Raw genomic sequence first — 15691 nt, forward strand, 5'->3', positions numbered from 1 at the left:
TGCATAAAGATGACATTGATTTGAGCAGTTTTAATGATGAGTTGGAAAAAGTTTTAAATCTTTTTTAGATGAAGAATCCAAGTGATCATTTAATTTCATATGTATATAATAAATAAACATTAGATATGAAAGCAATGTTTTGAAAATTTAGTTAACCATACCAATTTCAAATGCACATTTTCTTCTCCTTAAAAAAAATTAAGAAATTCAGTGTCAAAGACCAAATAACATGGCTACTTTATATAGAGAGTGATTCACATAAAATTAATAATTGCAATTAGAAACTAAGCTTACAAAATGAAAAGCAAGGGAAAAAAATTATTTAAATTTCAAGTAAAATTCTACCTTTTTTTTAATTCAAATTCCTGAATGTTACACCTATTATATGTATACCGTCATCACTTATTCTTTTACATATGGTCAGCTATTATTGGTTCAAAAGTTTGATAAACTTATTTAAAAACATGGTTAACTCGTATTTTTATTTTTCCTGTCTACCCAATATTTTCTTCTGCATCCTGGGCCTTCATCAACTCTCTGCCTAGAAAAGAGCATTTACAGGAAGATTCAATGCACACTCAACCAGTTTCCTACTATCAAGAACTACATCTTCCGTTTCAGCTCAGCAACTGTGTAAAAAACGACCAAGGTTTGTATAGCAGCAGATATTTCTAAAATAACTTTCAGAATTTTATTAATGAAAAAAATTTCCACTGGAGAATATGCATTTACTGTCTTAATAAAAATCACACTGAAATTTTTTTACAGGGTTGCAACTCAAACAGGAGAATGAAATTCCCCCGACTTTTCCAGGTATGTTAAAAAAAAAAAAATCTAGTCTATCCATGCAGTGCACGTTGACTGTGCTAAAGGTAAATTAATTATGGTACCACTTGAGAAAGCAAAAAATTTGACAATTACATATATATACATTCCCCAAAGCATTACTATTCTGACTATAATATTTGTTTTACTCAATAACTTTCACTTACAAATGAAATTAAATACTTACAATACATTTCATCTAAGTAATAAACAAAACTAGAAATGAAATTCATTGATTTTTCAGTGAAATGTATAAGCTTTTAAACACTGGATTTTCTCCACGATTAATTGTGATAAAATTATGCCAAGAAAGACAGCTTTATTATTTAAAAAAAAAAAAAAAAGCATTATAGATAAATTCTGGAATGAAAGTTATTGTTCACAAAATGGCAATGGGGGAGCAGTTATATCTATCCTATTAAATAATATGCAATTGCCAAACAATTACCTGAGTAATAATACAACACTTGCTAAATTTTGAAAGGTCAAACAGCAGTTTTTTTAAGAAGCCAATATTTGTAATTATCTCTATGTAGCCAGAGACTAACAATGTAATATTTGTGGCTACATACTTTTCTTTAATATTTATGCTAAATAAAAGTTGATCCAGATTTATGAATGATCTCACTTCAATTAATTTAATACAAAGACTTTTGATGAAACACTTTTAATACAAGCATATATAATATGAATTAAATGTAATTTTTTATCTGAGTTCAAGATAAAAAGAGACATGTAGCATAGTTAAATAAAACATTAATAGGAAAAATATTTCTGTAATTTTGCAAGCAATTGAAACAAAGCTGCAATTTTTTTTTTTTTTTTTTAACTCCATAATTTTTATCTGTGCTTTCCTTTTGTCCCAAAATATTTTTTTTAATGTTTACTAATACACAGCTTTTTGTCTTTGAGTGCTTGATATGCACCATAAGCAGATCTGGCATATAGTAGCATATCAGGAGTTATACTAATATTTATCACCTTCATTTACATTTACGACACTATAAACAGTTCGCATTGCAATTAAAAGAATTTTTCTGAATGTTTTCAAATGTATTATTAACTGAAAAACCACTTTCTATCGTGGGACTGCCATGTGATCAAATTAGAACTTGTTTTACAACACTCCAATGTTCTTCAAAATCTGAATTATTAATCAAGTCAGATTGCAGCATAATTAACAAATATATTTCCAAACACCCTTACTTCTGAATAGCAATTGTTTAATCTGCACTTTCGATTTATCTGAAACTGTGGAATTTCTTAAAATAAAATTTTAAATGTGAATTATTTAAAAATCGAAAAATTAAGTTCAGAATAAATTTAGCATTCACCAAACAAAGTTAAATTTTTTACCACACTTTCTAACTGGAAACAGAGAAGCGAGCTAGCTCTCTTAACCAAGAGGCAGAATTTTCTTTTGCTCAACATGCACAACATATAACAAGCCCCTAGATTCAAGAGGTTACTGGAAACTTGCTTTACCTTTCTGAAAGACAATCTGATTGGCACTGCAAAACTTAACTCTATGCTGGCTGCCCAAATGGCGCAATACATAATTCGGCAAAAAAGTGATCGCTTCTAACATTGGCACAAAAATCGCTTTTTTTGGGGATTGCCATATGAAATTCCAACTTTTTTAGATTTTAACTAAAATATTTAAATTCCCTTACTTTTTTGGTCAATTTTTGATTTCCCTGACTTTTCCCAGTAGCATGACAATATTTTTAAATGGTTACACAAATTTTGGTTAACAGTGTCAGAAATCAAGCTCATAATGTAATTCTATTATAAATAACAGTAGTATAATTTTTATGCCAGGAGAAGAGTAAAGATGTTTTATTGAAAAATATTTCAAAGGTTTACAGATGCTGAATTAAATGACAATGATACATGTTTCCCGATGAAAGATGACAAACTTATGGAGTCTTAGGTGCTGTGCCCTTCTTTCCAATAAGAGATTTGTGGATATGGGGAATGACACCACCACCTGCTATTGTGGCTTTTATGAGCGAATCAAGCTCTTCATCCCCACGAATGGCTAGCTGAAGATGGCGAGGAGTAATTCTTTTCACCTTCAAATCTTTACTTGCATTTCCTGCTAACTCCAAAACCTAAATATAGAACAAAAATGAAAATAAGCAACTATTTATCAAATACCAAATCAGCATTTAACTTACCTTTCTTAGGGTGATACAGTCACGGTTAAAATCAATGACAGCCAGGCAGTTTTATATCAGCATCAATTCACAACTGATTTTGACATATCAGTGTATTTCAAAGCGCAAATACTAATACTGAATTCCAAATCTAAAAAACCAGAGTTAAAAGTAATATCTAGTTTCGGTATCTGTTTAAGTACACCTCTACAAGAACAGGAGCAAGCAATTATCTTAATGTTCTCGTACCTTCTATTTTTTAAAAAAAGATATGAAAATAATTTTAAAACTGTCTCATTGTAATACCGAGAACTTTCCAAAAGAAGAAATTAATATCTTACAGAAACTGATATTGCATTGATAGAACTAGCACATATACCTTAGTTTTTTTGTTTTTTTTTTAATGGGGAAAGGGGAGGATTATTCACTAGTTGAAAAACATTAAATATTTCAAACCTCTAAGCTTAGTTTGTAAAATGACCCCTAAGTGGCATGACAACCTTTATCCAGTCATGGGATTTTTTTTGTTTCTTGGTACAGTCAAAAGTCGTTAATTCGGACACCCATAATCCGGAATGATCTATAATACGGACCTCAAAGCTAAAAAGTTTCTGCGCATGCGCTGCGTTGACAGATGCGCATAGACGTTTACGCGTGCGCGTAAGACCTTTACAACTGCGCATCTGCGTGTGCACAAGTGCAGAATACGTTTTCGCATGCGCGTTTAATGTACAACGGACGGTATAAGCTAAAATTATCTATTTCAGTTAATGTTGATGATTGCGTTGTTCCTTAATCTTCGAACTGGATCCGGCTTATTACTTTCTTCAGACTGTAAGAGAAATTTTATAAAAGTAAACCTGAACTTTCGATTATGTCAAATAGAATTTACGATGCTAGAGCTCCCAAAGGATCTACAAAATGAAAGTATGTTTCGATGTCCATCAAACAAAAAGTGGAATTGCTGCAAAAAATGGATAAAGACATGAAGAAGGTGACAGAGAGGTTAGTGAAAACGAAAAAATTTCGATTGACAAGTTAGTCGGTGTTCTCGGCACAGCAATTACGGGACTTGAACAGCGGAACTTTGTAACTGAACAAGAAATTATGTCTGTTTATAGAATTAAAGAGAAAGTATTATCACATAAAACGAAGCAACTTAAACAACTTACATTGAAAGAAATGTTTAATAAAGTAAACAAATAAAGATTAAGCTGTTTTTTTAAAATTTTGATACCCTTTAGATCATAATTATTCTTTATTTCATAAATTACGGTTTCATCTTTTTAATTTTAGAATTTCTGCATGCCATTTTACGAGATTTAAACTGATGATCTATAATCCGTCGAGTCCGATGATCTGTAAGTCCCGTCGAGTCCGGATTAACGACTTTTGACTGTATCTATTAATTTACAACTCAAAACATTTTGCTTTATTACTTTCTTTAATGAAGTAAATATCATCTTAATGAATGAAGTTAATGAAAACAGAGAATAAAATAAGTAATTATACAAATTTAGCCATTAAATGTGGTTTCAATACAGATCTTCATGAACAGACCTGCACCACTTGGGGGTTAATAAATACAGCATACCTGCCAACCTCTAAAGATAAAATTTCAGAAGAACACGAAGAATTAATATCATGCTTTGATATTAAAAAAATAACAATTTATACAAATAGAAAAAAGAAAATTGTACCTGCATTAGTAAATCTCAATTAAGTAGTAACTAAAAAATTTATTAGGAAACATAAAACAAGAACTTAATGTTACACAAAAAAATTATTGCAATGAATTTAGAGTGCATTTTTTGGCTTCAGCCAAAAATTCTTTGGAAAATTTCCTGTCATAACAATTAGTTTCCTCATAACATTTAGCAATTAAAATGTTTTCTAGAGTTTTTGGTGAAATTGAAGAACAAAACATAGTTTTGTTTTTCTTCACAACACTGAAGACTCTCTAGCACTCAGCATTAATGTGTGGAATTACAGCTGCAGTTTTTTCTGCTGCCAAATTAATTAAGTGGCATGGGTATCCAATAACAATTAATTCATTTTGTTCTTTTTAGAGGAAAGAGGCTACACCCTTTTTGTCACCCACCATGACATGAGCATTATCTGCACCAAATGAAATGCAGTTTGATATTGGGATGTTAAGTTGTATCAACTCATTAATTACCAAGGAGGCAATATTTTCCCCCGTAGTGTCTCCATTTAACAATGGAAGACGCAAAAGATGAGTTTTCATTTCACTGGAAACATCACAGAAATATGTGACAACGATGGGGTAAGCGACAGCTTCCAATCGCTGTTGTTGCTGCCATCGATTGACACCGAAAATGCTGAATTCTGGAGTGCAGCTATCGTTTTACTTTGTGCATCGCAAGCAATTTTGTTCACAATAGAAGATGTTTTCGTGCGAGCACAAGCATATTTCTGAGCAATCTTGGAGTCGGGAAACATCCGTCTGAAAAGTTGACCGGCGTGATCGGCAGCGCTTAGCGGCACGTTGTGTTCGAAGAGGAATGCAGTAAACAAACACTCTGCCAAAATGACATCGGCATCCGAATTCGAAAAAAAAAATCATCCACTTTCTTTGACGTTGTTGAAGCCGAAGCATTAACTTCATGCTTTTTAGACTTAACCGTGACTTATTATGAAGTCACACACGCACACGTTGCAAAATGCATAGTTATTTCCTTTGAAGGATTCTTTAATTGTTGGAAATTCGGCTTTGTAGGCAGGCCGCAAATATTGAGAATACAGTTTTTTTGAATTCATTTCGTAACAACGACATATTAAGAAAATTCGTAGCACGTGCAAACAAACAAACAAAACAAAAATAAAAAATTAAAAACACAGAATGCGACAAGCCACACTCGCTGAGTAATTCCCTTGCTGCTGAAGCGAACACGAAAAAATAATCTGCCGCCCACAAAGAAAAGAGTGGGAGAAACAAGTTCAGCGCATTGGACTGGCTGGTTAAGCGGCGAGTTGGGAGAAACCGCAGGTTACTGGATTCGAAGTAGTCGGTAGTTAGCGGTAAAACACGATGCAATTGGCGAAAAATTCTAAAATTTCGATAAAAATCACTAAAAACACTTGAAAAAGGAAAAGAATCGTAAAATCGTAAAAAAAAAAAAAAAAGCATTTTCGTAAAAATTACGAAAAAATTCGTAAAAGTTGGCAGGTATGAATACAGTAAAGTATAATGCATGTTACCTCCAAGACAAATGTTCACAATTGATCAATGCCATCAAACATTACAATTTTGAAGAAAAGCTTCAGAGATGAGCATAAGTTTATGCAAAACATATAGGAAATTATGTATTATAATGAAGAATTTCTACATTAGTATAACAAGTAACACATGCATGGCATAAGCAATTCTTTCAGAGAACATACTGTATAATACACGGATATTATTTGTGCCAATACTTTTAGCACAGTGGTCCTAAAATTTCCTACATGAAACTGTTTTCACCCAATAAATACCAAACACAGAACTGCAAAAGTTTGCAGAAAAAGTATTTTATGCAAAGCTTTGATTGACTTCAGAAATAGATTGATCAAATTGGAAAACAGAAAAATAAAATCAGATTAAATGGTTAATTTATGAAATATTTTTACATACATAAAGATAACACTCATCTACGATGAAAAAAATTGGTTGTTGAATATTTTGGCTGTAATTAATACTTTAAAATAACCAGCTTTTACACACTTTTCTTTTTTTGCCAACTTTTCAGAAAGAATTAAAGTTGCTCTTTTACAGAATGAAAAAATTTGTTTTCATTCTTCTAACAGTTGACCATTCTGTTCATCTTGAAAAATTTAAACCAATCTTTGTGCACATAGGATTTTATAAAGTTTTTGAATAAATTTATGAGTATTTGTTTATTTTAGCTAACCAATTATTTCATCTACGCAGCTTTACTGTCAATTCTCTCTTTCCATTTTCATGACAGAACACCAATTTCAGTCCACATATATTTAACTAAGGTAGATAAAGTATTTAAAGGAAGGTTTTAGATTATTTATGAAGAGCATGCTCAGCCCCCTGAAAGCCAAATTACTAGTTGAATTTCTATGACAGCAGATTGTTTTTGGCATTTCTTTATTCTCGTCATACTGGTACAGGTTTAAGCCAACTTGCACATTAATCAGTTCTGCGTAGACTTCGGGTTAACTTTAGATTTAATTTGAAATTCCCTACTTTCAAATTACACCAGAAATGCTGGGTGCTTTGTATGCACAAGAAATGCCTTTTTTCCATCACTTCAGTTCTGAATAAAAGGGTCATTTAGATTTCTGCTATAGATCTAGACATAGTGATAATTTGACTTAATCGTATGCTAAAAATTTCCCACAGCAGCACCCCCACTAATTTCATCTGCAAGCTTCCACTACATACCACTATTATGTTACTAATTTAAATATTTTCATTATCTATATGATTTGACTATTCTAATTGTCATACTTAATAATAAAAATGTTTTGGTTATTTATATATGACTGCATATGTGTAAAAATAGCTGTGAACTTTAACACACTGTCGACTGCATATGATCTGCTAGGCACACCTCGAGCACTTTTGTTTGCCCTACTTCTTGCAAATGTTGTCACTCCTTCTCCATCCACTTAGTTTTCCCTCTTCTAGTGCCACTGGCAGTTGTAAGGTCAGTCAGCGAATATATTTCTTCATTTCCAGTTGACAGATGAAAAGATCTAATAGGCTCATTGTGCCTGATTATGTTGCATTTGAAAAATAAGTTTTCTGTGATTTTTTAATATTGTATCACATTTTGCAGTTAGCAATTTCGTACAATAAAATATTTTATGATTATCTTTTTAGCGTTCTGGCTTTTCAAACACAATGTGCCTGATCATGTCATGAATTGTAAAATGTTTTAATATTTTAAAATATTGCTTATTACAAAATTTTAAAAAGACATTTTCGTAACATTATAAATATTTGTTTGATTTAAGAAACCTTCAAGACCTTGAAGAAATTCACCACTTACTGCAGGCATCATATGAAGAAGATGAGAGTGTCAAAGATGAAGATTTTGATGTTGAAAGCTATCCTGATTCAGAAGATGGTGTAGACGAATGTAAAGAGGGATCAGAGACAGAACAAAAATCCATTAGACCAAAATAAGACTTTTATTTGGGACAAAGCCAGACCACAACACTAGTAATTTTGGCTTCAGTAGTGATGGTAATGTTTTGGTGTCCTATGTTTCAAGAAAAAACAAACAAAAGTGTCCTTATATCATCATTGCACGACTGAGCTATTGATCTTTCTACTGTGAAAAACAGAAACAATCAGTTCCTACAATGAAACCAAATTAGGAGTAGGTATAGCAGATAAAATATGCGGTTTGTATAATGTGTCTCGGAATGTAAAACGGTAGCCCATAGTAATCTTTTTTTCAATGTTTCTCAGATCATACATGTAGGTAATGGGTACACAACTCTTGCAAGGTTGTTTATAAAACAGCTATTTAATGTACTTGTACGACTTGCTCAACGAAGTCTGAAGTCTATTGGGATGCCATTATACTTACAACAAAAATTAAAGACATACGCTCTCAACTAAGAACAACCACCTCAAAATTATGATGAGCTGCAGATACCTCCAAAAAGTTGCAAATGTGAAACATGCTATTTAGAGACTCTGAAGAAAAAATTAAGCTAATATGCGTGCAAAAAGTGCCACACAGCAACCTGTCTCTAATATGGTGTTTTTGTGTGTCCTCCATGCTTGAAGAGAGAAGTAGGACAAATATTGATTAATGAATCAGATGAATGAGGCATTGTACTTATGTTCTAGTTTTAATTAAATTTAAATCTATAATTTATCTTGTATAACAACTTTATAAAAGTTATTTTGCAAAATTTGTTTAATAGTTTCTTTTTAAGACTATAAAAATTGTTTTATTGTCCCTTAAGTATTTTTATAAATTGTGGAAGTTTAATAATAATGGATAGCATTTGATTTATGTAAGAAAAAACTTTTCAATGTATAAAAAAGTTTAGTAAATCAAGAAGTGCCTCAATTCATCCTAATGTGTTCCGAAATATACTGTGCACGACGGAGTGTTAGAATATAAAAAAAAAAGTGAGGTTTTAACATAACAACTGAGTTTCCAGAAGATTCCAGACACTTTGCAGCGATGCTATTTCAAAAGAAGACCAAATTAACTTAAATTCACTTTACAATGCCTAATTTAGATTACTGAACTATTTATAATGATTCTAATGTAAAGTATATTGAGATTTAATAGGGTGTTCTAAATTTTACACTCTTTTGTTACTTTCTCAGATTTTTATACAGAGAAAGTGTTGAGTAAAAAAGGAAAGTTTTTATTTACATAAGTACTTTTAAATGCAAAGAAAATGAAATAAATAATCAACGCACATACTATGTAGATAAACTTAGTAATGCCCTCCAGAAAAGTTATGCTGAAAAATTACAAATTTCATTTATTGCCAAGAAACATTCTCTTCAGCAAAGGCTAAAAATTAAAACCAGGAGTTGTGATCTACCAGCAGATGCAACAAGAAACCGAAATTCATAGATATATATGTATACTTAGAGATAATAAAATATGATGGCTACGTTCAGAAATAATTGGCAACCTTGAAATTGACTATTGTAGATTTTATGTTCTCCCAAATTCGAGATCTTTCCAAATTACATAACACTGCTTGAAATAAGAATTAAAATCTAAAATTAACCAGTCACAGCTTAGCTGTACAATTATGCACCTACTTAGTATAGAAACTGCTTCGCAAGCAATTACATCATTCCTTTTCCTAACTTCCATGCAAACATCTCTGCGCTGCTTATGCTTTTCTAAGATGCTTACAGAGCAGTGTACATAAAAATTATTGTATTCAACTATGATTGAAAAGCAATTCGTCTCCCAAAGAAATGATTTGATATGCGTAAAAATAAAGATTGTGATTCTTAAAATTCAATTTTGTTAGCATTGTCTGTATGCTTTCACCCTCAGCCATGGCAACTATACATTTAAATATTGCATATAAAAAGAGTTGACAGGATATGTATCTGCTGCCTCATACTCCAGTGGAAAAGTATTTGTAAGTTCAATCATCGAGTGAATCATCAAATTAGTTAACGGTGTGTTCAGAAGTGCTTTGAAGGTCACCTAACTGCGTGTTTACATATTGCTTCCTTTGGCTATTATGCGAATAAAATAGAGCAATCCTGTAACAGTGATGGAGAACATAATTTATTTGTGATGGAAATTCCAATGTACAGTGCACACATCTACTGAATACTGTATTATTTGTGTCTTCACTAGTGTGCGTCAAGGTCGATCTCTGCAAACTGATGAGTGAAAAATCATAGTGATGACACCCGAGACTTCTAGTGGTATGCTTGCGCATGTCATCGAGTATTCAACCATGGTACATCCAATTTTGTGTTTGCGTAGTTTTGGTGCAAATTCCTCGCAGAAAGTGTGTTTTAGGGCAAATTCTTCAAAAAAAAGTGTGCTTAATTTTGAAAATTCTGCATAAAAAGTGTGCCTATTTTGCAAATTCTTCAGTGTTCAGTTTTCAGAAAAGTGAAAAAATTGAAATGGTTTCTGTGAGCACGGACAAATTTCAGTGCATCACATTTAATGGTAAAAGCTCGGATATTCCAGTAAATTTTTATCGTTTGAAAAGAAATGAGAATAAAAATATTACTGACAAAGACAAGCAATTAGTGTTTTCAGAATGTTTACGGGTGAAGCACTAGAGTTCTATGTCTGTGAATATGTTGAGTTGGATTGGCAAGCCTGAAGAGATAAATTTCTCACCTATTTTTCAACTGCAGAAAGGGTAACATTTTATGATTTTGTGGCTAGTACTTATTCGAAGTTCAATGATACTGATAAATATATCTGACAAAAGTTAAGATATGCATCTAGTTTAAAGTTAAACGACAAAATTTTAATTGATGCCTTAAATCAGGGACTGGCCAGAGCAGCAGAGGTTGTTGGTAAATATGCAAAATATCACTTCTCTGCAAGAGTGGATATCTTTAGCGCAGAAACGTTTTTCTAGCTCAAGTTCACTGGAAGAAGTACAATATACACTGCTGGCCATTAAAACTGCTACACCAGGAAAGCAAACATTAAAAAAAGATATTTATTGTAGACCATGTTTTCAATGGGTGCCAGATCTGGAGATCATGCAGGCCAGGGCAGCTATCGAATATTCTGTGTATCTAGGAAGGTCAGAACACGGTATGCAACATGTGGTGTTGCATTATCTTTGTTGGAACATGCAGTTTGGAGGCCTAGAAAATAGGGCACAACCACTGGACATAAGATGTATAACCCACCTGCATTCAAATTACCATCGATCTGAATTGGAGATGTGCGTGCCATGCACCCAATGGCTGCACAAGCCATTACACCAAGCACAGGGCACCTATGCTGATACTGAATGCAAGCAGGCAACGTGCAGTCTCCTCAAACACATATACGGAGAACAGAATACTGAAAGTAGAACCAGGACTCGTTTGAAAAGACATCGTGCCACTCCTGTACCCAGCTTTGTCGTATGGTGCACCAGAGTTCTGTCTCTCTCTCTATGTTGCATTGTCAAGGGAAGCTGAAGTAATAGTCACACTGCTGCAAACATTGACACACCTTACAAGCTGATACTGTATGGTTTAGTAGGGCTGACCTTTCAATATATCTGTTCTTTTTGGCATTAGTCATAGGAGGACAATGAGATCCTGCATGCTATTCAGAATGACCCTCCACAATCCATTGATTCCATAATCATATGACAGCGGTTGGATGTAACCGGCGATATCACGGAACGATAATCTACACTTTCGATAGGCACCGATCCTGCCTCTATCGAATTTTGAAATTTGCTGGTAAGCATTTCCTGTCCTTATTAGGGGTATAACATGATATTCTGAGCAAACTCCAACTTTATGAAGCACTTTCCAAATGAGAAATCCATTACACGACTTTTCTTTTAGGCAGTGCTTCAGATGTCATTTCTCCCTCCTGCATCGTCTAAATCCTCTGAAATATCATCATTTGCATATCCCAACTTCTTCCTTTGATTGACATTCGTCAGATCATTCCTTTGTGGTGTTGCAATTTTAGTGGCTAGCAATGTATAAAAACACACATAATTTTTAACTCCCAAATTTCACACAAAATCATCAGCCCACGTATCGTATTTCGAGGCTTTTCTATCCTGGGCAGTATGTACCTCAAAATCAGGCCTGCAGGAATTTCCAGCCATGACAAGTGGCCTATTCTTATTTTTATTTCCTTCTTTAAGCTATTAACGAATGCAAAAATTTTTTCCACGTTAGACTTAGCATCAGGTTATTGGCATACACAATTAAATGAAAAAGATACTGAAAAATTAGCATTTTCCACAAATTTTGGCCTTCATCAATTAAATATATTACCTTTTGGTTAGAAAAATTCCCCCGCTGTTTTCCAAAGAACTCTTAGACAAATTTTAAACAAATATCAGATTCAGTTTGCTTTAAATAATTTTGATGACATAGTGTTTTCTTTAAATTTTGATAAACATCTTAAAATAATATTTGATATATGTGAAAAAGAGAACATGAAATTTAAGCAATCTAAATGTAACTTTGCTAAAGAAAAAACATATTTTCTAGGATATGAAGTTCAAGGAGGAAAATATCAGCCTTGTAATGAAATATTGAAGTTATTAAAAAATTACAAACCCCTAAAAATGTTAAGAATTACAAAGATTTTTAGGAAATATAAATGTATACCATAAAATTATTCAAGATTATGCAAAAATTAGAGCCCCTTTAACAAATTTATTTAAAAAAGATACTCCCTATAAATGGACTACTGAATGTCAAACAGCTTTTCAAAATTTTAAAGATGCATTAATTTCGAGTGCCATTCTAACTTAATTTAATCCAAAATATCCTTGTCACGTATTTGTTAGACATATATAAAGATTCTGGTGCAGTTCTAAAACAAGATCATCCGGATGATAATCTTCATCCAATTGCTTTTCATTCTAGGAAATTAAGGTCTTACTAGCAAAATTATGCAAATACTGAATTAGAATGTTTAGTCATTATTGATGCTATAAATAAATTTTATTATTATCTACATGATAATCATTTTACTGTACATACTGGTCACGCTGCTTTAGTTTGGCTTCAATTTAATAAGAAAAATAAATAAAAGAGATCTGGTTTAATGTAAGCCTTACCATCTGTTAGTGAACCTTTTGAATTATTGTCTGTTGATACTGTTGGTGCTTTAAATTATTATAATTCTACTAAAATTTATATTCATATAATTATTGATCATGGTACAGGTTATATATGGACTTTTGCTTCTAAAAGTGTAACTACTGATACTTACATAAATTGTTCAAGACAAACTTTTCAAATTCAAGTACCAAAGAAAATTTTAAGTGATAGAAATGATGCTTTTACTTCAAACTTTAAGGGGTATCAGCAACCACTATACCAACAATGTTAAACTGGCCATTTTCGATGTACCTTTGCTCAAAACCTGCTGTAGAAACAAGCTTGAAATTTTTTGTGTAATTAAAGTATACCCGCATCATTATACTGAAATGAGCGTTTGAAACATTTTGAATTTTAGAGTATTTTATAGAATATTTTGTTCGGCATAGTAAAATTAAGCACTTTTCTTACACAAAACAATTTTAAAAATTTTTTTTCTTAGTTTATCACAAAAAGCTCATTTCTGTAAATATTAGGAAACATAATAAACAAGCCATAAAAATTTTAGATACCTGTGAGCAGTAGTTTCTGAGAAAAGGTACATCAAGTATAAAAAAAAATCATGTTTGGAGAAAAACGTGTTTTTATGTAAAAAATCCTTATTGGTCAAAGCATTCGATGACAAATTAAAACTAGAATTTTTACAGTTCTAATTTTCATAGAGATTAAAGAATGGTATTTTTAGAAGAATAAAAGTGTAGAGAATTTGAAAATGAAAAAATCCGAAATCACAATTTTTTGAAAATATTTGGGTTCCAACACCCCTTTAAGCACTGTTTAAGAAATCATAATGTAAAACAATTATCAACTACTGCTAACAGGCCTCAAACTAATGGAAAAGTTGAACGAGTTAATCAAACAATAGCTAGGCTAAAATGTAAATAATTTCTTATCAGGGTAATATTGCATGGGCCAAATTGTTACCTCAGGTTACTATAATACACCCCATTCTGTAAAAAATTCCCATCTTATTAAACCCATTAGTTGCTGGTGTTGCGTTGACGCAATGGTCAAAATAAATGCGTATATAAATATAACTACCTAAGATATTTTATACCAGCAGATGATTTTGTGTAGGGAATATTATGAAGATTATTTCTGTAAAAAAATATTTGCCTTCAACAATCATTTTGTTTGTAATAATTAATCTCGTACTATAAGCAAAATTTTCGACCGGGTATGTTTGCTGAAGATATTTAACGAAAGAATCACAGTCTTTATGAGCGATCTATTTTTAGTCAAGGTCACCGTTTATCAGAACATTACATCAGTCAGATGTTTATATTTGTGTTGGGAAGGAAGGGAAAACAGGTGTTGCGCTGATGTAACATCAGCAGGAAACGGGTAGTCAATCTCCTTTTTCTCTCATTCCTTTCGATGTTCTGATTCGTGTTCTGGTTATTTAAAAATGCCTAGAACGAGAATCATCATCATCAGAAGAAGCCCTTCAAAGATTTTTTGATGAAGAAACAGATGATGATATTGTTAATAATGACCAGAATGAAACTGATATTGTTGTTGTTCCCCCAGAAAGTGCAGAAGCTAGTGGCAAAGAAGAAAGGAATGGCAATATTTTAAATAATGATAATGATATTTTACCAAATGATACTGCTGGGGAAGTTGAAATTCAAGTAAGAAGTAAGTTTCAGCCTTCTAAAAGCAGTTACAGTCATACTAAAAAGTTTAAAAAGCAGAAGACTGAAATCTTGGATAAAAAAGGAACTGTTATTTATGTCTCAGGAGGAACATGAAGAAAGAGATAAAAGAGAAATTATAAAAGACAAAATACAAGGTAAAACTAGTGCACAGATTTTCGATTTTCTTTTTGGTTTAGACATTTACTCTCTTCTCATTACGCAGACAAATATAAACACTCAGCAAAAAAATAAATAAATAAAAAGAGAGAGAGAAGGCGGCCCAGAATTTATTGCATCTGAAGCTTATACGAGAAGATTTATTGGAATATTATTGCTTACAGGATAGCATTCTTTACCTCAAGAAAAAATGTCCTGGTCTTTTGATAAGGACATTTCTGTTCCTGTTGTACGAGAATCGATATCACGTTTGCAGTACAGGAATACGAAGCAGAATTTGCATTTGACGATAGTCAAATTGACAATACTGATAAATTATATGAGGTGAGACCCTATCTAAACTTACTAAATATCACCACTTTTTTTACTACTGGAAATATAGTCTCTTTTAGATTTCAGACGTGAGAATGCATTATTCCTTTTGCAAACTCCTATTGAGAGTGTAGAATTAGCCAGAAATAGATCAGCAAAAGGAAGACCTAGTAAATTCAGCATTCAAAAACCATTGCATGGAGATGGTAGACATTTTATCGTAAAGTTCGATGATAGCAAAAGACTTCGTAGTAAAGAGACGTTTCAATTGAAAGACTTCAATC

The 15691-nt window shown here is 32.2% G+C and overlaps 1 protein-coding gene across 1 annotated transcript in view; it reads right to left on the minus strand.

The window, feature by feature from the left end:
* Positions 1-2634: 2634 nt before the first annotated feature.
* Positions 2635-15691, minus strand: part of LOC118205226 (histone H2A.V-like) — a 46779-nt gene continuing 33722 nt past the window's right edge. The window contains exon 4 of the mRNA XM_035377529.2: positions 2635-2939. Within this exon, the coding sequence (XP_035233420.1) occupies positions 2745-2939 (195 nt within the window). The 3' untranslated portion in view covers positions 2635-2744. The remainder of the gene's footprint in view (positions 2940-15691) is intronic.

This window comes from Stegodyphus dumicola, chromosome X2 (genome assembly GCF_044657685.1).
Source record: "Stegodyphus dumicola isolate Sdum_Otavi_A_Nest chromosome X2, ASM4465768v1".
Classification (NCBI taxonomy): domain Eukaryota; kingdom Metazoa; phylum Arthropoda; class Arachnida; order Araneae; family Eresidae; genus Stegodyphus; species Stegodyphus dumicola.